A 24,735-nucleotide genomic window follows, 5' to 3' on the forward strand; every position below is an offset into this window, starting at 1 on the left:
ATGTTTGTTTTTCTCGTCGACATCTCTCTTTCTCTCTATCAAAAGGCCTCTATAGCTCTCTATTGACTCTGCTGAAGTCATTTACTTAGTGTAAGGACGCTTGAACAAACATCCCAAATAATCTACTTGCCATTTGCATGGTCCCGCCCCACCCCATTACCCAGTTCTTCTGTTAAGAGGTCTATTTTATTTGTCACATTGGTGATGGTTTCGTTTCAAAATGTCAATATTATCGCTCATCGCAAATTAATTCTTGGTCGATTAATTGTTCAGAAAAATCTGCTATCATTACATTGCTCAAAGGACCCAGGTCTCTTCTCCACCCACACGTGAAGGCATGACTGAAGGGCCAGCTACACGTCAGACCTCTGGAGCTTTTGATGACAGGAGCCAAATTGAGAGAGCTCAGGGAGTCAGATTTTAGTTTTTGAAATATTAACATCATGTAAACGTGTGGAAGGGGAAACATTGGAATTGGCTCCATGGGGCTCAGAATTTGGTGCTAACCCCCCTTGCTTAGATATACTGTACGGGACCACAAATGTATTCTCAAATGAGCCAGAAATTAAGTGCACTCCAGTTGTTCAAAGGACCCAAGTCCTCTCTTCTCTTCTCCTCCTCCGCATGTGGGAGCATGACGCAGGGAGGGTTCAGCCACATGTCAGCCCTCTTTAGCTTCTGATGACAGGGGCCAAACTGGGGGAGCACGGGAGGTAAATGAGCCGGGCCTCGCTCGCCTGCGGAGCTTGATTATAAAAATGCCCACCTCTGTCAAGGAGGTCGCGCAGCATGACGAGCCCACCGCCGCACATTCATCTAGCTGCCTCAACAACGCTGCCAGTGACACACGACAACACATGCACACATTCGCCCACCACCTACAGACAGAATGCGCTCAAAAATGCATGGCATGATGCTTCACTTCCTTTAAGTGTATGATGAGTGAACACATTATGAAGACCAGGGGCAGATTAATAAAAATTTACTTTAGTCACTTTAACCCAGTTACATTTACCACACGCACGTTGTAACCCCGCTAATAGCAGTAGCTAACTAGTAGCTAACCTGCTAATAGTTTCATCCTTAAATGAGGTTCATATGCAGGTTAATCCTTAAATCAAAACAAAGCCACAGGCTTCCTGTGCCACAAGAGTTACGTCTTGCTCCGAGTAAACATATCGAGCTTAGTAACCAAGCTTTCTGGAATCACCCTCCACCACACTGCATGAGGCGAGGTGTTAACCACTCTCAACTGATTTTAACTGATTTAGCAGGTCATGGTTTACTGCAGAAATATGTTTTCTAACCCAAAAGAAGTCCTGCATTCTAATGCCAAACTTCAAAACGTTCAGATCTACTGAAGCTTAAAAAAAAGACACCAATCCAGCGTCTTCACACACTAAAATAAAAAAATTAAAAAACAGCACTGCATGAAATGAAGCTCATGACAGATGCATGAATTGTTAAGCGTTTTGCGGCTGACTGCTCCGGTTTGGCAGTTGGGAGTTAGGTTCTTTTTTTTTTTTTGAAACAGGCGTCGTGACAATGAGGGCACTAAATATAGCCGGTGATTACATCAGTGCCTTCGCAGTGCAGTGCAGTGCAGTGCAGAGCAGTGGTGGTGTGGTCCATGAGGTCACCGTATACATTGCCAGCCCAGCAGAGATGTTGATCTGGATGGAGGGCAAGTGTGTCTTGGGGGGTTAGGATTTGTGTTTGTGTGTGTGTGTGTGTGTGTGTGTGTGTGTGTGTGTGTGTGTGTGTGTGTGTGTGTGTGTGTGTGTGTGTGTGTGTGTGTGTGTGTGTGTGTGTGTGTGAAGGGGGTGTTTGGCTGGAGGGCAGCTAGGAGAGAGGGAGGGGAGAGTGGTGGTGAGAGGAGAGGAGAGGAGAGGGGTAAGAGGTGGAAGAGAGGAAGAGAAGTGAGTGAGGAGGGGAGAGGAGGGGAGAAGAGGGGAGGATGGGAGAGGAGAGGAGAGAAGAGGAGAGGAGAAGAGAGGGTGAAGAGGGGAAAGAGAGGGGAGAGTGGTGGTGGTGAGGGGTCGAATATGAAGCGTGTAGGGGAGTAGAGGACCCCGGGGCGGCCCATGGGTCAACGAGGTGGTAGATGGATGGACCAGCAGTGTGCCTGTTGCCATTGCAAGAGCTGCCCTGCGTGGGCAGATGTGAGCGATGACGCACAGCACAGGCACAGCCCCACAGGGAGGGAAAAAGGCAGCAGCGACAGAGTCGCTTTCAAATGTATAGTACTGTGCACAATACAAGAATCGACTGTCAACAATAGCTTAGGCAGCCCACAAGGAGGACCTGAGAGAAAGCAATTCCAAACACAAAGTGAAAAGCCGATGATTGAAAAGCTTTGCTTGTCTGTATTTACAGTACGTATGAGTCATCCTTAGAACAGTTTGATGCTTCAGTGTACGCTTCTGATCTCGCGTCAGTGAAAGAATGTGATCAGATAATGTGAACCTACTGGTAAATTCTGGCATTATAACATGACATTCTAAGACTAATGCAGATTAAGATGGATTGTTGTCAACAAATCAACTTAATAAACTGAACAAAAATCCTTCACATCACATGCACATTATGCACGTGAGTTAGTCCAACAAAGGCAGATGATTTGCACATGACTGTTGTGGGATTCTTTGTTCAAAAGCCAAGGACTTGTTCTTTGTTCAAAGTCTTTTTCTTGTCGTTCATATTGGAGACATGTTGAACTAACTACTAACGGCACAACAAAATGCAGCGGATTCGAGGTGCATCCACAGCAAACTAAATTGCAGGAATGGGGTTTGTGAGCCTGCACCGTGGACAAAAGACACACACACAGAGGGTGGACTCCAATATGCAGACTCCCTTCCTCCCTGCCTGTGACCTCATGATGACGTCACTGATGACTGAAAATTAATTCAATATCTTGCAAAAGCACAATTCTAATGGCATTTCTTCATTTGCAAGACCGGGACGGTGAATGAAGAACAGTCTCCCAAAAGTTGTTGTGGCTAGGCTGACAGTGGGGAAACTTTGTTGTTTTCTCCACAGAGGCGGGGCGTTAGGAGAATGTGAGAATGCCACATAACAAGCACAAGTAAAGGACGGGAGTGTGCACGTTGGAATGCACCCACGGAAACATGCAGGTCAGCCACCTTGATTAGTGCAACTCAGCAGCGCACAGCTGGTCATTAGGCAGCAGAGCCAACAGCCAAACGTGCAACAGCAACAACCCCCTCCTCCCAACACACACACACACACACACACACACACACACACACACACACACACACACACACACACACACACACACACACACACACACACACACACACACACACACACACACACACACACACACACACACACACACACACCAAACCTACATCACCCCATCCGTCCACAAACACACACATTCTGACATACACACACACATGAAAATGCACATACAGTATGCATGCACATTCTCACATGCATGCACACCTGCAGATATGTGCACACACACAGACATACAGTACACACTCAGCACCTTGCACCCGTTTTAGCCTCCACAGAGGTGTGAGTTTCTCACTTGCTAAGCCCTAACCCTACCCCGATACATACAAACAAACACACACACACACACACACACACACACACACACACACACACACACACTCACATGCGCACACGCATTAGCATGCACGCACGCACGCACACACACAGGGTAACCACACTTGCACTTCTGCTTCATGCAGCAAACTACACACACAAACTGTACCTGTGACAGCCATAACTTCACACCTATCTGCTCCAGAGAAAAATGAATGCACACACGCACACACACAGCACAAACACACGCACACACACCACTTTTACCAGTGACCCCTGGGTCCATCCTCTCACATGATAAAGCACAGGAGAGAGCCGAATTGAAAGTACATATTTTATGAGCTGATTGTGTCGGAGAGGAGAGAAAGGGTAACATTCAGCTCTGTGGAATGACAGAGAGAGAGAGGAGGAGAAAAGGAGGGAGGAGGACATGAAAGGGGGTGGCTACTCCTTTCTTCCCATCCTCACCTCTCTCTCTCTCTCTCTCTCTCTCTCTCTCTCTCTCTCTCTCTCTCTCTCTCTCTCTCTCTCTCTCTCTCTCTCTCTGTCTCTCTTCGCTTGTCTGGATCACATGATCGCAGCCAGAGATCGCTCGCTCACTCGCTGCTCCAGGCGGGGCTCACAGACACTGCTTTCATGGGCTCTTTCTCTCCCTCCCGCTCTCTCTCTCTCTCTTTCTCTCCCTATCTCCGTTCCCACCTCCCCTCCTTCCGTTTCTAGATGTGCCTCTCTAGTTCTCTCGCTCTTCCTCCACACACTCTCCATCTCCATTCCCACCGTCCCATATTCTGTTTGTAGATGTGGCCTCTCTCTCTCTCTCTCTCTCTCTAGTTTGTCTTCGGTCCCCCCACTCCCTTGTCCTCTTCTTGATGGGTCTTGTCTCTCTCTCTCTCTCTGTCTCGCTCCCTCTGTCTATCTCTACCCTGCTCTTGTTTTTATCTCCGTCCTGTCCTTTCTGTCTACTCTTCAGTTTCGCTCTCTTCCTCTGCTTCCCCCCTCCCCTAGATCTCTTTCGCTGTCTATTCCCACCCCATCCCAACTCCCCTCCTCTCTCCCCCATGTCCTCCCTGTCACTCACTTTCTCTCACTCACCTCCCCTCTCTCCCGTTTTCTCTCTCCGTCTCTCTTTCCCCCTCTTGTGTTCTCTCTCCCTCCTCCTTGTGTTCTCTTGCTCACTCAGTCTCTCGCTCACTCCGTCTCTCTCTGTGTGTACTGTTCCCAGAGCTGACACACTTCCTGTGATACCTTTTAGTTCCGAAAGCGTCATCACTCCCCCTACCCCTCCTCTCCCTTCCCATCTACCTCTCTCCCCACACTATCCCTTCGCCGCTGCCTCTGCTGCTTACTCCTGCTGCTGCTGTGTGCCAGCCAGCCTAACAGCCAAGAGATTTCCATCGCACATCACATCAAAGCCCCCCTCAGCTGACACTTCAATATGGCGCCATTCCCACTCTGCCTTCATATGATGAAGTGGGGAGAAAATGACACACACTGAAAAACGCTGTATGGTGCGTCCTCGTATTGTTTTGCCTGTTGGTTGCCCAACACTGAATCAAATATTTTTCTGAGGATTTTTTTTTGGAGGGGGGGGGGGTGGGGGGTGGGGGGGTGTTTGAAGAGGGGAGAGGAGGAGGAGTATGGAGTATTAAGTCTTTGAAATGAAACGGCGTTCAAAATGTTGCTTTCATGTGCGTCCAAGCCGGCAAGTGAAGAAAAAAAAACAACGTGCAGTTGCTGCAAGGCTGTAGCCGTGGTCCAAAGCCAAAGGAACTAAAAATAAAGAAATTCAAATCAATCCCTAAGTAGGTACAGACAAAAGCCTGTTTTGTCCTGCCTTTCATGAATAAAAAAAACATCATGAGTTAGAAACGGGCCTGATCAAGTCTGGATAATAGAAAAAGAAAACCCCAAATCTAGTATATTCAGAGATCTTTGAAAATACTAAATAGGAGAGAGCTTTAACTCGTATCTTAAATCCCACAGGCATAGGAAAAAAGGGGGCTGCGTGCAATTTTCAGTGGTTAAATCATACCGCAGGTTATGAGAAACCCAACAGGATGTCTCTCTGCTTGCTTCCAATCCCAGCTATTCTGGCCAAATTGGGAAACGGGAGCGTTCTGGGTTTTAGCTTTTTAATATCAACACAGAGCATCATGAATAATTCGCATGGTGCTGCTCCATCAATTTGGTGCTGGGCGGCCGGACAGGGACGGCTTTGGCTGTGTGTGATCAGCTTGTTTGATTAAACTGAGAGCTCGTTAAACAGCTCGGGCTCAGTTGAGGGGGCTATGCCATTCTCTACCAGGAAACGGGGGTATTAATGTACAATTTGACCATGAGGAAGTGTAGGCTATGCCTATCTACCAAAATGATTAACTGGCCAAATGTTTTTACCAAAACGTTCCGTTATGCAAAAAAGTTTAATTCAACTTATTTTTTGGCATGGTACAAAATGTACCCGAAAAAGTCTTCTGCACCACAGACAAATGCCTGATGCTGATGGGTTCCGATACATGACAAGAATAAAAACCGCACTGATAAAACAAAAAAACTGTTGAGGTAATAAAATGTGTAATTTTCTTAAACACTTTCTTTCTGAGAAGCCGAGTTGACAGCTGTGGAGCTTCTGGGTATTAAGTTATGAAAACCCAAGCTGTACATTCAGTGGCGGTTCTGCCATTTTTGGGGCCCTAGGCAAAATATAGACATGGAGCCCTTTTAAGTTATTTTCACTGGTATTTACTTAAAAAAAATAAAAATTAGGGGCTTTTATGCCTTTATTTGACAGGACAGTCAAAGATGGTGACAGGAAGCGAATGGGACTGAGAGACAGGGGAGGATCGGGAAATGACCCTAGCCGGACTCGAACCGGGGTCCCCGTGGGTGGGCATGCAAGCCCAAATATGGGTGGCTTAACGTACTGCGCCACAGTGCCCCCCCTTCACTGGTATTTCCTATGGAGATGTTGACTGTTGGGGGGCCCCTACAAGAGAGGAGGTTTTGGTGGGGCCCTAGATAATAGCCTAGTCTGCCTATGGGTAAAGCCAGCTCTGTGTACATTCATCTTACCATACCACCTGTTTCTGTAAATGTCACCCACAGGTTGTATAATTTATGGTACAGCGGGAGAAAAAAAAAAACGAAATTAAAACAAACAATACACTCTGACTTTCTCTCCTTTCCCCATTCCTTTCGCTTCGCTCTTCACAAACAGAGCTGGGTAATTTACAGCGAAAGAACAACACTGATATTCTTTAGTTACAGTAGTTTGGGGGAGGGCACACTGCAGGGAAAAAAGCACTAAATGTGAGCAGTCTAAAAAAAGCAACATGTACTCTAACGCACTCTGTTCGAGGCAAGAAAAGAAAACAGGAGAAAAATGTCTCCACAGGTCCTGATGTGAGGTGGAAGGAGGAGGGTAGTCAGGGCACAGCAAGGCACCTCAGCCCCGGATCCCCATGTGGAGAGAGAGAGCGAGAGAGAGAGAGAGAGAGAGAGAGAGAGAGAAAGTGTGTGTGTGTGTGTGTGTGTGTGTGTGTGTGTGTGTGTGTGTGTGTGTGTGTGTGTGTGTGTGTGTGTGTGTGTGTGTGTGTGTGTGTGTGTGTGTGTGCGTGCGTGCGTGTGTGTGTGTGTGTGTGTGTGTGTGCGTATGGCACTTGATGACACTTCCCAAAAACAAATGTTTTACAGCCTCTGATGTCGAGGTCATATTTCTCTCTTGCACACAGAAAAGAGCAGACTGGAGCCTCCCAAGGTCCCTGTCTCCACAGCAGAGCTAAGGCTATAACCAATGTTGCCAGATTGGGCCGCTTAGGATGGCCATCTGCAGAAAAAAATGGGCATTGGGCGTGTTTTTCCGCATAGTAGATTTATGCCCGTAGAAATCAATAAAATTTGATTCCAATTGGACGGGATTTAGTGCGTCCAGGTGTGCGTCCAGGTCCACTTGTGGTGTTTTTAGCATTTTGTGGATGGGAAATTAGAGCACATCTGGCAACCACTGCTATAACAACACAGTACTCACCGTGTCCTTCACTACAACATTTAGTTCTCCAGTGCTCTTTTGGTTTATTCAGGGCTAGTTTTCGAAGCTAGTGCCCAATCAATTCATTACACTGCACTAACAGCAGCGTTTGGCCCTTATGCTAACTGAGTTATTTAAGTGCAGGCACAGTCTGGAGCAAGTCTAGGGTTAGATGCCTTGAGCAAGGACAATTTGGCAAGGGATAAAAGTCCTTATTGTGGATAAAAGTACTTATTTATTTACTTCCCTAACCTCATTCTTCCAACAGGTAATAGGCTGGGACTGTCCAGTTTCAAATCACCCTGCAATTTATTGCTAGTGAATAGATACATTTTGCTTGAAGTAGTGGATTTAAGGCAAAGACTCAACTTCATTGGGCCCGTTAGTTAGACTGACACACTAGTTCTGTCATTGGTAGCCACGTCAGACGGTGTGATCGTAGCTTTGATGAGTAGCTTACAGCCTGGCTAAAATGGTATGGGGTTTGAACCAGACAGAAAGACAGATAGACAGGCAGACCCACAGACACACAGACAGACAGACACACGCAGACCTACCTCTGTTCTCTAAAACACAAGGGGCAACACTGAGGTGTAACACCTGATGGACTAACAAGCTGTGTACCATCCATCTGTAGGCGAGTAAGTATTTGACATAAACAGTACATCAGCATATCACGACAGCGGGGGTGGCCGGCCGCTGAGTGCCAGATCTCTCACTCATGATATTCTCTGGGTGGCCACGGCTGGCCATCTCAGGCCTGAGTCAGCGAAATGCAAAATTCATCTCATCTCCATTTCTCCTCAGCGAGGCACAACACAACACAACAGAAAAAAAACCTCAAGACAGCATAACACAGGGCAACAAAGCACACCGCACCAGAAGAATAAAAATAACCAGAAGTGCAACACCACAAAAAAAGCAAAGGGCAACCAAAGCACAACAACACAATGCAGACGATTTAACACAACACCAAAACAATGCAACACAAAACAGCAAAAGTCAACACAATGAAACATAAAACAAGACATAAACATCACAATACACCACACCATCACAACACAACACGTCTGCCACTCTTCAACACCAAAGCAGCACAACTCAAAAGCAGCACAACGCAGCACAAGACAACACAAGGCAACAAGACGCTACAGATGACAAGACTAAACACCACTATAATACAGTATAACACAAAACAACAACACGGCACGTCTGCCACCCCTCCACTTCACTCCAGTTCCAGTCAGGGCGTCATGTGAATGGCCAGGCTTAGTCAGTCAGTGGCCCACACCAATAGCCTTCCTGTCATGACACACCCCTGACACCACACCACCCCTGACACCACACCACACGCTCTGGGCCCAGTGAGAAAGGGTGACTGAGTTGGAATGGGGCGACAGAAAGGGGAGAGAGGGAGAGGGGGGGGGGCAGAGAGTGTGTGAGAGAGAGAGATAGAGAGAGGGGGGGGGCAAGAGTGAGAGAGAGTGAAAGAAAGAGAGATTGCAGAAAGTGGAAGAGAACGAGAGAGAGAGAGAGAGAGAGAGAGAGAGAGAGAGAGAGAGAGAGAGAGAGAGAGAGAGAGAGAGAGAGAGAGAGAGAGAGAGAGAGAGAGGCAAAGAGTCATAGTGAAAGTGAGAGAAACAGACAGAGTGAGAGACGGAAGCAGAGAGACAGAATGGGTATGACAGAGAGACAGAGTGAGAGCAAGTGACAGAGAGAACGAGAGAGAGAGAGACAGAGCGAGAGCAAGTGAAAGAGAGAACAAGAGTGAGTAAAAGAGAGAAATGTCTGGGACAGAGCAAACCCCTCATTCTGGCCCCTACAGGGCTGTATGTCATGACGCCAGTGAAAAGCCTTATGAGGGCTCCAGAACAGAACTGGAAAGTCACACAGTATCAGCTCCAAAAATCAAGGCTTAAATGCTGAGTAAACTCAATGGGAAAAAAAGAAAAACAGTTCACAAAACGAAGACAGTTCACGCACACAACGGTCTCCCAGAGGCCAGAGAGCAAACTTCGGGCAAAGAATTCCAAGTCTGCGTTTGTGCCTTATTGTATGTGTGTGTTTGTGCCTGTGTGTGTGTGCACGTGTGCGTGGCACTGATCTTATCTGAAAACTGTAAAGTGGCGCATTGTTGTGTTGTGCAGTATCGCGTTGTGTCTACTACGCCGCCATGCTTCACCAGACGAGACGAGGGGAGAGGAGCGTCTCTCTGGAGCGTCCTGACAGAGCAGAACACATCCCGACAATCCGTCCATCTAGGATAGTGTTTCTCAAACTTTTTCAGACTGAGGACCACTCAGGTCCCGCCAAAACTGTTCAGGGAACACCTGTCAACTGAATTGACAGTTGAGGGGTGCCAATTCGACACTAATTTCGATGCAGATCCTTTACTTTTTATTCACATTACAAGCTTGTCTTATTGTGGTTAAAAAATAAGACTTATGCAAATGTTTAGCGTTGCAATAATGTAACAAATGTAGCTTACTGCTAGCTTGTCTTGGAAAAGTAGAAATCCCCTCGCGGACCACCAGTGGTCCCCGGAACACACTTTGAGAATCACTGATCTAGGATATTTCTGACGCTTTATTTTCTCCCTTCCCAAGCCAGATTGCAAAGTAGTGCACAGCAACAGAAGCATCCAGCAAATGTCCATCGAACACACTTGTGATGCTTTGCTTTCTCTCTGTGCGTTAAGTTAGCAACTTACGTGGTTGCAATGCAATTTCCCATTGGAAACCTAGTTGCTGGTTAGCAACAATTGTTTCGAGAAACAGGGTCCTGGATTGCTAGAACACTACAGCACAACAATAGAAGCATCCAGCCCTCAGTCAGTCAAACGTATTTCTGACGCTTTTGGTCTTCCCAAACAGGATTGCAACGCACGACACAACTGTGTGATTCTAATCTACAGCCAGTCAGTCCTCTCTTGTTTTTCATGCTTCAGCACAGGCCAACTGCTGATGGCAGACACACACACACACACACACACACATACGCACACACACACACACACACACACACACACACACACACACACACACACACACACACACACACACACACACACACACACACACACACACACACACACACGTACACACACACGTACACACACACATACACAGCTGGCATTTGTTTCATCACAAACCGAAATCGTCACTACCACCACCAACAAAAAAGAAAGAAAGAATGAAAGAAAAAAAGAGAAAAAAACAGGTCAGATCTAAATCTGTCCAGAAACACATTTGACACACACACCGCCCCGCTCCATCCTCCCCCCAATCCTCCCCAATCTTGTTTCAGGAACAAGAGAGATTAAATTCCTGATAGCCGGTCTTGCACAGACCACTTGCACAGCACAGCACAGCACATAACACGACTCCCTGGAGGACAAACAGAAAGGAATCAAACCACTAAGGGGGAGGGGGGTCGGGGGTGGGGGGAGCACAGCATACCAACATCACCACACCACAACAAGAAAGGTCAAAGGTCAACCTGCCTGCAATACCACCGACCTCATCTATTTTGGGAATCACTTATTAGTTGTTACTCTCGCTTTTTTCCCCACCCGGCCAAACTGTCCAGTGGATGTGCTCTTACGTTCGTGCTTGCTGCCTCCTGTCCAATATCATCGCTTCAACCCAAATCTACCCAATCTGTATTTTGGGAATCATCTGCTTTCTGCATCTTCAAAGCCTCCCAACGTACTTTAACACATTTCTCAAGATATTTAGAGGGGAGCATTCATCTTTTTAAAAAACATCTCCCACTTGACTGTGATTCCAATAGGGGCTGCTTGTTCCTACAAATAGCGTGACAGAGGAAGTGAGCGTGCTCATTCTGGCATTGTCTTGTCAGCAAGCAGCTGAGCTGCAGGTCAGGATACATTTCCTCAAAGTAGTCGATATGAGGAGGCTGCAGAATGTCAAGGGCTGACAGGACCTGCAGAGAAAAACAGAGCGAGAGAGAGAGAGAGAGAGAGAGAGAGAGAGAGAGAGAGAGAGAGAGAGAGAGAGAGAGAGAGAGAGAGAGAGAGAGCAAGAGAAATGGGGAGAAAAGAAGGGAAAGGGGGAGATGAGGTCAGCACCATGAGATTGTGGTTGATGACAAAAGCCTTAAAATTCTATAAAAACCTTCTGATGTCATGCAGGGAGGGACTAGGGTGTGTGTGTGTGTGTCTGTCTGTGTGTGTGTGTGTGTGTGTGTGTGTGTGTGTGTGTGTGTGTGTGTGTGTGTGTGTGTGCTTTATGCAGGAAAGGACTAAGGTGTGTGTGTGTAGCGTGTGAGTAGTATGCGTGTGTGTGTGTGTGTGTGTGTGTGTGTGTGTGTGTGTGTGTGTGTGTGTGTGTGTGTGTGTGTGTGTGTGTGTGTGCGTGTGCTGGGGGAGGTGGGGTCATCAAAGTGTGACAGGAAACAAGGTGGCGAGTAGTAATGATGTCCCCTACAGGAGGCTGATGAGCTAATATGGCTCCTGAGAATAACAAAGACCAGACACACACTCAGACACAGGCAGACAGAGAGAGAGAGGGAGAGAGAGAGAGAGAGAGAGAGAGAGAGAGAGAGAGAGAGAGAGAGAGAGAGAGAGAGAGAGAGAGAAAGAAAAAGAAAGAGACACCTAGACAGAGAGAAAGCAAAAGAGACAGAGAAACAGATAGAGGGTGAAAGAGAGAGAGAAAGAAAGAGACAATAAAAGAAAGAGACAATAAAAGAGAGAGAGAGAGAGAGAGAGAGAGAGAGAGAGAGAGAGAGAGAGAGAGAGAAACAGTGAAAATGAGAGAGTGAAAAAGATGGAGACAGAAAGAGACCGAACGCAGAAGAGAGAACAAGGCTGCAAGAAAGATAGAGTCAATTGTCTTACGTTGTCATGCTTGAAGAAACAGAGCATCTTCAGCTCGCGGAAGACCCTCTTGCAGGAGACGAGGTTCTGGAAGACGTTGGGCATCTTTTTGAGGGCCACCCGCTTGCCATCTCTTGGATCCGTCACCGACCTGCAAGTACACAGAGGAGAGAAACATACAAACGTCAGGAAAATAAAAATCACCCATGAATGTATTTATTCCAAGGTGAATATCAAATTCAAATTCAATTGAAAGGGTTATTACTATATCATGACTGTTTGGGCAGCACAGTGTTAACAAATCATTACAGTGTAGGCTACATACATGTAACAAGTTGAAGTGGGATTGCAATTACATACAAACAAACATAGACCATTACAATGAAAGGTCATGCATGTTGTTATGTGATCACACTGTTTTCATCACATTATGCGTATATTGATATTGCTTGCAGTTGCTATCCCTGTCCGGCAATGAGTCACCCCTTTTGCTACATCAATCAACAATATGTCTCCACATGAGATGTTCACAAGAGAATAGTCATATTCAACATGTCAACCAGTGAAATTCCATGTTTAATATGCAAGAAAATAATTGGTCAATAAATCTGCTTTGGTAAACAAGCTCGACAACACCAACCACAACCATAGGATGAAACAAATAAAAACACACAAACGGTCCTCTCACAGCAACTTAGGAGGGCAAGTTATTTTATTCTCATGCTTTGTCACCGCATTGTCAAAACCAACAGTGCAATTACGACCAATCAGCATAAAGCCTGTGTAATCACAGCAGCAAAAAGCACAAACTCTCGACACGGAATTAAAAACACAACAGCACCATCCTTTTACTTTGTGTGAAACGGCTAAAGGGGCTGCTTCAGTGAGGGAGGGAGAGAGAGAGAGAGAGAGAGAGAGAGAGAGAGAGAGAGATACAGAGAGAGAGAGAGATACAGATAGAGAGATAGAATCAAAGAGAGAGAGGGAGACGGAGAAAAAGAGAGAGAGGGAGAGAGAAAAAGAGAGAGAGGGAGAGAGAAAGAGAAAGAGAGAGAGAGAGAGATAAAGAGAGTGGAGAGAGAGAAGAGAGAGAGCGCGAGAGAGAGATAGAGAAAGAGAAAGAGAAAGAGAAAGAGAGAGAGAGAGAGAGAGAGAGAGAGAGAGAGAGAGAGAGAGAGAGAGAGAGAGAGAGAGAGAGAGCAACATCTCTCCTCTCCAAAGCCCCATTGAGAGGGAACAGAAGGGCCTGGAAGCGGCGCGGCAGTGATCGCAGCGCTCCCCGCAAGACGTGCTAATTGGAGCACAAAAGCGCCGAGTCCCCAATGTGCCACCGCTCCAGCAGGACGGAACATGTCATGAGCAGAGCTGGGGCCCCAGACACCCACACACACACACACGCAAGGCACACACACACACACACACACACACACACACACACACACACACACACCCACACCCAAGGCACACACACCAGGCACAGACTGCGCACACACATTTACACACACACACACACACACACACACACACACACACACACACACACACACACACCATGCAAAGATTGCGCACACACATGTACAGTATGTACACACTCAAAAACATAAAGCCACACACCACAAATGTACACACACACATATGCACAGATTGTGCACATATGGATGCATACACTTGATGACACACAGACACACACACAGACATGCGCGCGCACACACACACACACACACACACACACACACACACACACACACACACACACACACACACACACACACACACACACACACACACACACACACACGTACGTGAACAACACACATACTGTGTATGTATACACACACATATATACTGTATATGTATCCATCATTCACTCACATACGTCTACATACAGACAGGCAAGCAACTGTGCCAGCCGCGATGCCAACGGTGGTGGATTATCCATTGGCAGTGTCGGCCATGTGCATCATTAGGGGAGAGATTACACAGCAGGGAAGCAGTGATGCCATCTCCACCTCCAATGCCCATCATTTGGTACAGAAACAGACACGGATACACACACACACACGGATATGCATGCGCACACACAGGATAAACACACACACACAGGGGCAGAGCTATAGGGAGGGACAACAGGGCATTTGCCCCTGTGCCCAGAGCCCTCCCATATTGGTGGTGGGGCCCCTAATATGACCTTTGCACTACTGCACTACTGCACACACACACACACACACACACACACACACACACACACACACACACACACACACACACACACACACACACACACACACACACACACACACACACACACACACACACACACACACACACACACACACACACACACACACACACACACACACACACACACACAATTATGTTCAATAAACTTGTGAAGTTGCTTTAAAGATACAGGGTGGTGTATACACAAACACAAACACAACACAACACAGACCACACAGAAGAAACCCGTCCCTTGTTCTCCGCCCATTAAAAATACAAAAGTGACAAGCGACAGGCGAGCGGAGAGCCCATCTGATCTGTGGGCTCCACACACCACATTAGTCAGTCAGTCAGTCAGTTCCTCAGAGCTCTTGGAGGACAACACAACACAACAGAAACCCAAAAATAGCACACAATGAATGTGCAGCAACAACATGTGACTGTGCAATGTGCCACCAACATGCACCTTGCGTATCAATCCACTTTATCCCAAACACCTGCTCACTCAGTAGACGGAGACGCGTGCGCACACACACACACACACACACACACACACACACACACACACACACACACACACACACACACACACACACACACACACACACACACACACACATATTACTACAGAGACTTAACAAGGTCTTTGCACACAAGGATGAGGTCCCTTCTCTTGGGGCCTCCCCCCCCATCTCTCTGAGGGAAGCCAGTGGTCTAATTGAAGCGAAAGCTGACGGGGTAACGACTAGCGAGCAGCTGAGGAAGAAGATGAAGGAGAAAAAAAAGGTATATTATTCATCCCTCCCGCCCTCCCACACATTCATTCATTTATAATGTGTTTATTTTTGGCAGCGGAAACCACGCGGGTGGCGGTTATGCTGAGGTCTTGGTCTTGCGCTCTCGCTCAGTCGCTCAGTCGCTCTCTCTCTCTCTCTCTCTCTCTCTCTCTCTCTCTCTCTCTCTGAGTGGATAACACATGTGCTACAGGAGGGGGGGAACCGCAGTGCACTGGAGGACTACCGTATGCATTAAACATAACAGCTCATCCGCTTCGTTCAGGGCACTGGTGCAGTAGGCACGCCAAGCCAAACAGCATTTTGGGGGGGCAGTGCCTCAGGGGCCAGAAATGTAACTGCACAAAATGTAAACCATTATTGCCAGCACAGGTCATGCTGACAAAATAGCCACACAATAAGAAAGAACGAAAGAAAGAAAGAAAGAAAGAAAGAAAGAAAGAAAGAAAGAAAGAAAGAAAGAAAGAAAGAAAGAAAATTCAGTGGTTGAGTCTACACCAACCACCTTATTTTACAAGCTTTTGTCTGTTTTGCAGTCAATGGCCGTCATTTCTATCCATAAAACTGTAGTTTCAGGTCAATTTTGCAGTGTTAATTAAGCACTCGGAGAGTAGAACCAACACAATAATTATTAAATATAACTGTACTAATATAATATACACATATAAGTGTTGCATGGTATTCAAAAGCATGCTGCGTAGAGGGGTGAGTGGGTGCAAGCTGTCTCCTTTTTAAACAAGCCAAAGAGTGAGGACAAAAGGGAGGGGAAGAGTGAGTCAAGAAGCGAAGAAACTGATGTTTATTTATTTAATCAATTAATCAGTAATCCAGTCATCTCCAGATGGATAATTAAGCCAGTCAGGGGGCTCTGCTCGTGCTCATCCTTCCAATGTGTACCCACGGGAGAGAGAGGGAGGAAGGAGGGAGGGAGGGGGTGATGAAAAGGAGAGAAAAAAGGGAGGGGGGGGAGTGAGAGAGAATATGACATGGGAAAAGAAAAAACACACACACATCGAGGAGAAGACGGGTGAGGACAATGCGAGAGCAGGAGTGTGAAAGGAAGGTGAGAGAAGAGAGGAGAACCAGAGGCTGTGTGATTGTGTGATGGGGAGGAGGATTCGAATGAAGGCAACATGGGAGGCAAAATGGAGGAAGGAAAGACAAGAGGGACACACAGAACAACTCTACAGGTTCTAATATGTGGGACTCCCGTCCTTGCCTTGTGCTTGTGGTCTCGCGTTCCTCCGTGGAGAAAATAATAAAGTTTCCCCGCCATCAGCCTAGCCACAACTATTTAAGGGACTATTCTTCATTCACCACCCCGATTCCAAATCAGAAAAGGACATTAGGACCGTGCTTTTGTCCCAATACTTCATAGCTTAGTTATAGACACCTTGGAGTCACATCCTTCCACTGAACCAAGCAGTTTCAAAGAAACACCTCACAAGTATAACACTATACCTTCCCCAATAGCCTTCACATGAACTAATAAGTTATAACAGCTAAGTCTGATACAACATTGTTGTAAATGCTAGCACATGTATCCTGTAAGAGTAGTCTCCAAGTATAGTACCAAGTTGTTACTATAAGTGTAGTCTCCAAGACAGTTTCTCTTCAAAACAAAGTCATCCTACCTGCACTAACTTGATATACCTCTTTATTCTATACTCTACCCACAGATTTGATCTCTTACTGGGCCCAGTGACCAATGACAGGATAGCAAAGATGTACGAGTAAAAGTGACAGAGAGAGAGATGGGGTAGGACTGGGAAATGATCCAGAATTCGAACCCGGGTCCCCATGTAGGCTATATGGGGTGGGTGCTCTACGCGCAGTGCGTCACAGCACCCACCTAGTGTAGGGATTTTAAGTGAAAGGATTAACAGCAGTGATCTCTATGACGGCCACAGCATCAGCACGACACGTGAGAAACAGACAGAGAGCGAGTGCATACCAGTGCTCCTGACCTCAGCACGCTCCAGTCAGACTTAAGAGTCGAGACACATGGCAAAAGGCAAACTCACTGACACGCAGCAGGGCGTCCCACAGCGCTTTGCAGTTAAGGCAGCCACCTTGACTACACGCGGTGGTGGTGGTGGCGGTCACCGTTCGGCTTCTGGAAGGTTGCAGCTACTAGCCCCCACACTCTGCCTGACCATGGCTCTCTCTCAATGCCCAGTTCGGCTTCTGGAAGGTTGCAGCTACTAGCCCCCACACTCTGCCTGACCATGGCTATTTCTCAATGCCCAGTGCTCTAGCCTTGCTAGGACGTGAAACGCACAGCGATTGGATACTCCTTGGTGAACTCTGCGGAGTATCCAATCACCAGGCGTTTCACGTACAAGCAAGGCTAGAACACTTGACATTGAGATGGCCCCGAAATCAATGTGTCCGTGAGCAAGACACTTGACCACAAATTGCTCCTGGTGGCAGCGGGATACCCTGCGTGGCATCCACTGCCACCATGAATGGGTGAATGTGTGGCACACAAAGGTTTGAGAGCTCGAAGGAGTGGAGAAGTGCTATATACAGCTCCAGGCCTTTTTATTAGAATACCATGAAAAAGTTGATTTATTTCCATAATTCCTTCAATAATGTTAAACTGTCATGGATTGTAGATTCATGGCCCAGTTTTTTAACTATTCCAATCATTATTTTTTTTCTTTTTATATACGTTGGCCTTCCAGCTCAAAAAACCCATGAATTGGGGAATTCACATTATTAGAATATTGTTATAAAATCACATTTTTCTTCATCAAAATTCGGGTCACATTAAATCAGTTGAAATTTGGTACTTTCTAGTACTTTCTACATAACATGCAATGGTCAATACTTGGTTAGGACATTCTCTGTCTTCATAATGGCCATGATGCGTTTAACATTGAAGTCAATGGCAAAAACAGTGCATGGGAGTTATGGAAGCCCAAATATCCTTGATGCTTTGCTGTCAGCTGTTCTTGTTTGTTGACCTGGTTCCCCACACTTCCCTCTTCAATATACCCGAAGATTTCCATGCCACGTTTTGGTGTTAACTCACCAGTTTAATTCTAACTCAACAGAAATTAAGCCCCATTCATTTTCAATGGGGTTTAATTTCTGGTTATTTAGAATTAAACTGGTGAGTAAGCGCCAAAACGTGGCATGGAAATCTACAGGGTATATTGAAGATTGAAGTGTGGGGTATCAGGTCAGCAAACAAGAACAGCTGACAGCAAAGCATCAAGGATATCTGGGCTTCCATAACTCCCATGCACTGTTTTTGCCATTGACTTCAATGTTAAACGCATCATGGCCATTATGAAGACAGAGAATGTCCTAACCAAGTATTGACCATTGCATGTTATGTAGAAAGTACCAAATTTCAACTGATTTAATGTGACCCGAATTTTGATGAAGAAAAATGTGATTTTATAACAATATTCTAATAATGCGAATTCCCCAATTTATGGGGTTTTTTGAGCTGGAAGGCCAACGTATATAAAAAGAAAAAAAATAATGATTGGAATAGTTAAAAAACTGGGCCATGAATCTACAATCCATGACAGTTTAACATTATTGATGGAATTATGGAAATAAATCAACTTTTTCATGGTATTCTAATAAAAAGGCCTGGAGCTGTAAGTGCAGTCCATTTACCATTTAAACACACCTCGCACAAATTTCGGATTCTAACCACCCAGCTTGTCTAACAAAGCACATAGCACACCTATAAATGACTAAACACTCGCCCATTCAATCTCTTCCCCGGTAATACATGCATTCAAGATGGAGGACAAAGTAATAAAACAAACACAACCTACAACCTCTCCCTCTGACACACCTAAAAGTGACCAAACACACACACACGCACGCACACACACAATTTCCCTACAAACTTTCATTTAATTAACTCTCTCTCCCTCTTTCAGTCTCTCTCTCTTTCAGTCTCTCTCTCTCTCTCTCCCTCTCTCTCTCTCACTCTCCCTCTTTCAGTCTCTCTGTCTCTCCCTCTTTCAGTCCTCTGTCTGTCCGTCTGTCAGTCCGTCCGTCCGTCCGTCCGTCCGTCCGTCCGTCCGTCCGTCCGTCCGTCCGTCCGTCCGTCCGTCCGTCCGTCCGTCCGTCCGTCCGTCCGTCCGTCCGTCCGTCCGTCCCCCTCTCTCTCTCTCTCTCTCTCTCTCTCTCTCTCTCTCTTTCTTTCTCTCTCTCTCTCTCTCTCTCTCTCTCTCTCTCTCTCTCTCTCTCTCTCTCTCTCTCTCTCTCTCTCTCTCTCTCTCTCTCTCTCTCTCTCTCTCTCTCTCTCTCTCTCCCTCTCTCTCTCTCACTCTCACTCTAATAAACAAGACCACCATATGGCTTTCTTTTCCCATGTCGGAGATTTTAATCAACTTTTTTTAAAAGATGAAAGGCCACTCCAGGATCCAAACCACTTCAAACAATCCACACAAGAGAAAACCACCGCCTTCCTTTATTCGTCCAGTCTTCTACGCATTTGTATTTAGCTAAAAAATGCAGAATATGTTATGCTATGATGATGACACGCATAAGTTAAGGCGATGCCTTTACATTCATTTGCCTTTGCTACGCTCTTGAAAACACAACCTAACAAGGCCAGCCGTGGAGGAGGAAGCTACACACTGTAAGCCCCCTACTTAAGCATTATCCCAATGTAAATATGTGCTTTCAATTTTTTGAGGTCTTCGGGGATGTTGTGGTGTTGGTGTTGGTGGTGGGGTGGTGTGGGGTGGGGGGATAACATTAATCTCTGAAGTAGAGAAAAGGCTCTATACTGGTTTAGTTTGTTGTAGTTGAGATCTAAGGATGGCAAGGACGGATGTGCCTTTGATATATCCTTCCCTTTGGAAAGCACGAGCAATCTACCAACTACTCCAACAGTGTGTGCACCCCAGGAGAGTATAGTAGAGAGATGGGGGAGGGAAAGGAGAGTGGAGAGAATCGCTGTGTGCTTTATGAACATATAAAATGGGTACATTGAAACAAATGGGAAATGTTTGATTTCAAAAGCACAAAAGCAAAAGGATGTCACCTCTTCAGCTGTGAGACAGGTGCACATGGCCACATTTTGTAGGGACAAAGAGTCATGGGGAGGGACGCGAATGATGGGGAGAGAGAGAGAGAGAGAGAGAGAGAGAGAGAGAGAGAGAGAGAGAGAGAGAGAGAGAGAGAGAGAGAGAGCGAGAAAGAGAAAGAGAAAGAGAAAGAGAGAGAGAGAAATGACCTTACAGCTATGTTTCACGAGAGTAACAAACAGGGAAAATAAGAATTGGGAAGAGCTCAATTCCACAAAAAGTATTTCGCCTCTGCTTCAGGTGCACATAGTCACACTAGGTCTCGACAGGAGAAAAAAACACAAGGCAATTGATTGTGTACAATGCATAAGCACCAGGCACACTGGCTGGCTGTAGCCTGCTCGCTTGTGCAGCTTCGCTGGTCAACGATGTGTTTGTGCAGTGATGCATCACAGGAGGGGAAGCATGGCGTGCCATGCCATGCCATGCCAGGGGAATAAGGCCCTGAACAAAGAGTGTGCCGGCTGGGCACAGACTGGGCACTGCACTGCCTGCCCCCATGGACCAAGCCCCAGCCCCAGCCCCAGCCAAAGCTACAGCCCCAGCCCCAGCCTAGCTAGCCACTTTCTCTTGATCAGGAAAGCCACCCACCGATACTGTGGCATGTGTGGGTATAGTGGGTGCTTTCTGCTTTCCCCCCACCCAACCCACCATATCCTCATAGACTGGGCACAGGGCCTCATGGACCCAACCTCAGCCTCAGCCACCACAGGCATGCTCTCTAGACTGCCACTCTCTCTTGATCATAAAAGCCATCCGGCGATAATTTGGCATAGCGGGTACTTTTCCCCCACCCCACCCTCACAGACTCGGCAAAGGGCCCCATGTCCCAGCCACAGCTACGGTCTAGCTAGCCACTCTCTCTTGATCAGAAAAGCCACCTGGCGATAATTTGGCACAGTGGGTAATTTCCTCCACACACACCCCACCCTCATAGACTCGGCACAGGGCCCCATCAATCAGCCACAACTACAGTCTAGTTCTCTCTTGATCAGAAAAGTGAACTGGTGATAATGTAGCATGTGGATATAATAAGTGGGTACTCCCCCCACCCCATCTCACCCCATCTCACTCTAGCCCAAAGTGACTGACTATGCCAATTGGATACGCTGTGAAAAAAAGTTGAATGGATTAATCCACTGCCTATTAATTTTTCAAATACCAGAATACTTGGGGAGGACAAAAGTTAAAAAAAGTAGACTTGAGGGTTTTTGTAAAAAAAGAAAAGAAAAAAAGGAACAAATCCATGTTTGAAATGTCAACAGTTATATTTTTAGCCGCCTGAAATGGTACCGTGGGGGTCTTGCCAGTTCATGGGCAGCAGGGTGTGATGTGTCATCTCTTTTGTACATTTTTGTTTTACCCTGAAAGCACAAAGACATGCATTTTTTACAACTGCATTTTTGGGAATAAAATGGAGAGGAAATAAGAGCACAGCTATGTGAGGTAGAATGGTCCCAAACATTTTCCATGGATGCTTTTACAAATTGCTTATTTTGGGCTCCAGATTTTTTTTTTAAATGTCCCCATGACATAATGGGAGCCCTACTGACCTCAATGTCCAGGCCATACAGTACAGTGATGTTCACTGTATAATACATCGTGATGGAATACAACTGCAAACGCTTCAAAAGGTTTGCATTTGATGTCATGCCATCATTGCAATATTGACGTACAGTAGCAATGCTCATATCAAACAATGTATCATGTTTATTTACTCACATACTGTACATTTCCGACGTCAAGCACATTTCCTGATATGGTGCATGATACTGGCTTTCACCCAGTGCAGAGCAGAGTATGGGCCTGGGGGGGGGGGGGGATGTGCACGCAGGCCCTGGTATGGCCCAGGGCCAGAGGATCAGCTCAGCAGAGGATCACAGCCAGCAGTCTATCGAGATGGGCTACTCCGTCGACTCGAGATAAGCTACATAGCAATAGGCGATCTACATAGCTAAAACCCAAACCCTTAACCCTTGGGTAGTGCATTCAGCTCGGTGCGACTGATAGGTCCTATCAGCACAACAACTTTATTCTGTGAAGATGAGCAGCCTTGTCAAGAACAGCTACAGTATGGAACCTATAGGCTGTACATATAACCCAGAGGTAGCTCATACTGACACAACATCGGATGGATGGATGGATGGATGGATGGATGGGTGGATGGATGGATGGATGGATGGATGGATGGATGGATGGATGGATGGATGGATGGATGGATGGATGGATGGATGGATGGATGGATGGACAGAAGGCCATATGGATGGATGGATGGATGGATGGATGGATGGATCCCTGGGAGATCTGGGCCCTCTTGTCTCTGGGTTGCCATGCATTGCTGACTGGGCAGTGGCATGATGGGAGCTGGAGCTGGAGATGAGGGCAGAGCCCTCTGGGCCTGTGGCCCACTCCCCACTCCTCCAGTCCCCACTCCTCTACTCCCCACTCCTCCAGTCCCCACTCCTCTACTCCCCACTCCTCCAGTCCCCACTCCTCCAGTCCCCACTCCTCTACTCCCCACTCCTCCAGTCCCCACTCCTCTACTCCCCACCCCTCCACTCCCCACTCCTCCAGTCCCCACTCCTCTACTCCCCACTCCTCTACTCCCCACTTTCACCCTCCAACTCTGACTACCACCACCCCCACCCCCCCTCCACTCCCTACTCCTCTACTTCCCCTTTCACCTTCCAACTCTCACTAGTCCCCCCCCCGCCCATCCCCCATCACTGCGACACACACAGCAGCTGTGACAGGCCCAGCACAAACACCAGCCTTGTGCATTTCTCAATGAACACAGACACGCCTTTATAATCTGCAGTGCAACACGAGGCTGGAGAAGGGCCAGAGAAGGGGCAGGCCAGAGAGAGAGAATTGGAGGGAGAGAGAAAAATGGAGAGAGAGAGAAATGGTAGCAGAGAGAGAGAGAGAGAGAGAGAGAGAGAGAGAGAGAGAGAGAGAGAGAGAGAGAGAGAGAGAGAGAGAGAGAGAGAGAGAGAGAGAGAGAGAGAGAGAGGAGAGAGAGAGAGCGACAGAGAGAGAGAGAGAGAGAGAGAGAGAGAGAGAGAGAGAGAGAGAGAGAGAGAGAGAGAAAGAGAGATCCGCCTTTACTGGTACACAACACAGCAGTGTGCGATGACCTCAGGCAAATTGACTGGATGCACTGAACACTGAAAGCAACAAACGGAATGCATTTCCTATGCACACACAAAAAAACACACGCATACACAGGTCCATTTACAACGTATTGATCAGCTAATTCCACTTCAATCAAAACATGGTAGATCTGGTACGTGAGGAGTCAACTGCTACGGGGCGATTCACAGTGAGCAAAAGAAAAAAAAAATCTGAAGAATGATTCAGTGTGTCCCAACAAAGCCACAAGGCCCTGACATCACACAGACACACACACACACACACACACACACACACACACACACACACACACACACACACACACACACACACACACACACACACACACACACACACACACACACACACACACACACACACACACACACACACACACACACACACACACACACACACACACACACACACACACACAGCTAGCAACTCCCAACACTGACCGATGGCGCTCATGGGCAGGATGTGTTACAATTTTTTTCTTCTTCTTCTGCGGCTGCTTGGGTTGATCTATGACATAACAAGGCAGAAGACTCGTGCATGACTAGAGAGAGAGAGAGAGAGAGAGAGAGAGAGAGAGAGAGAAAAGAAAGAGAGAGAGAGAGAGAGAGAGAGAGAGAGAGAGAGAGCAACACCAACGGGCTTGGCACACAGATCAATACTTGGCACTCCCGTCCCTTGGAAGCTCATCAGTTAAAAAACAAATGACACACTTTTATGCCGTCCGATGAATCACGCGGCTAGCTAGCAGCAGCCGCAGCAGCAATATCCTACGTACGGTATCCACCCAGGGCTCCGTTTAAACATTCACCACGGCATTTGTTCTGATGCAGCAGTCGTATTAACAATGTCACAACCAACTGGTCATGGCTGCCTGGTGCCACCCACTGACAACCCCTTTAACAATGTTACACTGGAACAGAACAAAAAGCTCAGAGCGTCATGCAACTGTATTCTGATAAATGTGGAGCTTGCTTGGACACAGAATAAGCACAGGGTGACTTAGCTAACATCAATGGGCTGATATTACGATGGAAATAAAGTACAACGCTATTGTGTGTA

The 24,735-nt window shown here is 46.8% G+C and overlaps 1 protein-coding gene across 1 annotated transcript in view; it reads right to left on the bottom strand.

Moving 5' to 3' along the window:
- Nucleotides 1-24,735, bottom strand: part of nlk2 (nemo-like kinase, type 2) — a 105,407-nt gene that overhangs the window by 47,560 nt on the left and 33,112 nt on the right. The window contains exons 2-3 of the mRNA XM_063205240.1: nt 12,468-12,597; nt 11,496-11,551 (exon numbers count right to left, since the gene is read on the bottom strand). Coding sequence (XP_063061310.1) covers nt 11,496-11,551; nt 12,468-12,597 — 186 coding nt within the window. The remainder of the gene's footprint in view (nt 1-11,495; nt 11,552-12,467; nt 12,598-24,735) is intronic.

The sequence above is a fragment of the Engraulis encrasicolus genome, chromosome 8, assembly GCF_034702125.1.
Source record: "Engraulis encrasicolus isolate BLACKSEA-1 chromosome 8, IST_EnEncr_1.0, whole genome shotgun sequence".
In the NCBI taxonomy this organism is placed as follows: Eukaryota; Metazoa; Chordata; class Actinopteri; order Clupeiformes; family Engraulidae; genus Engraulis; species Engraulis encrasicolus.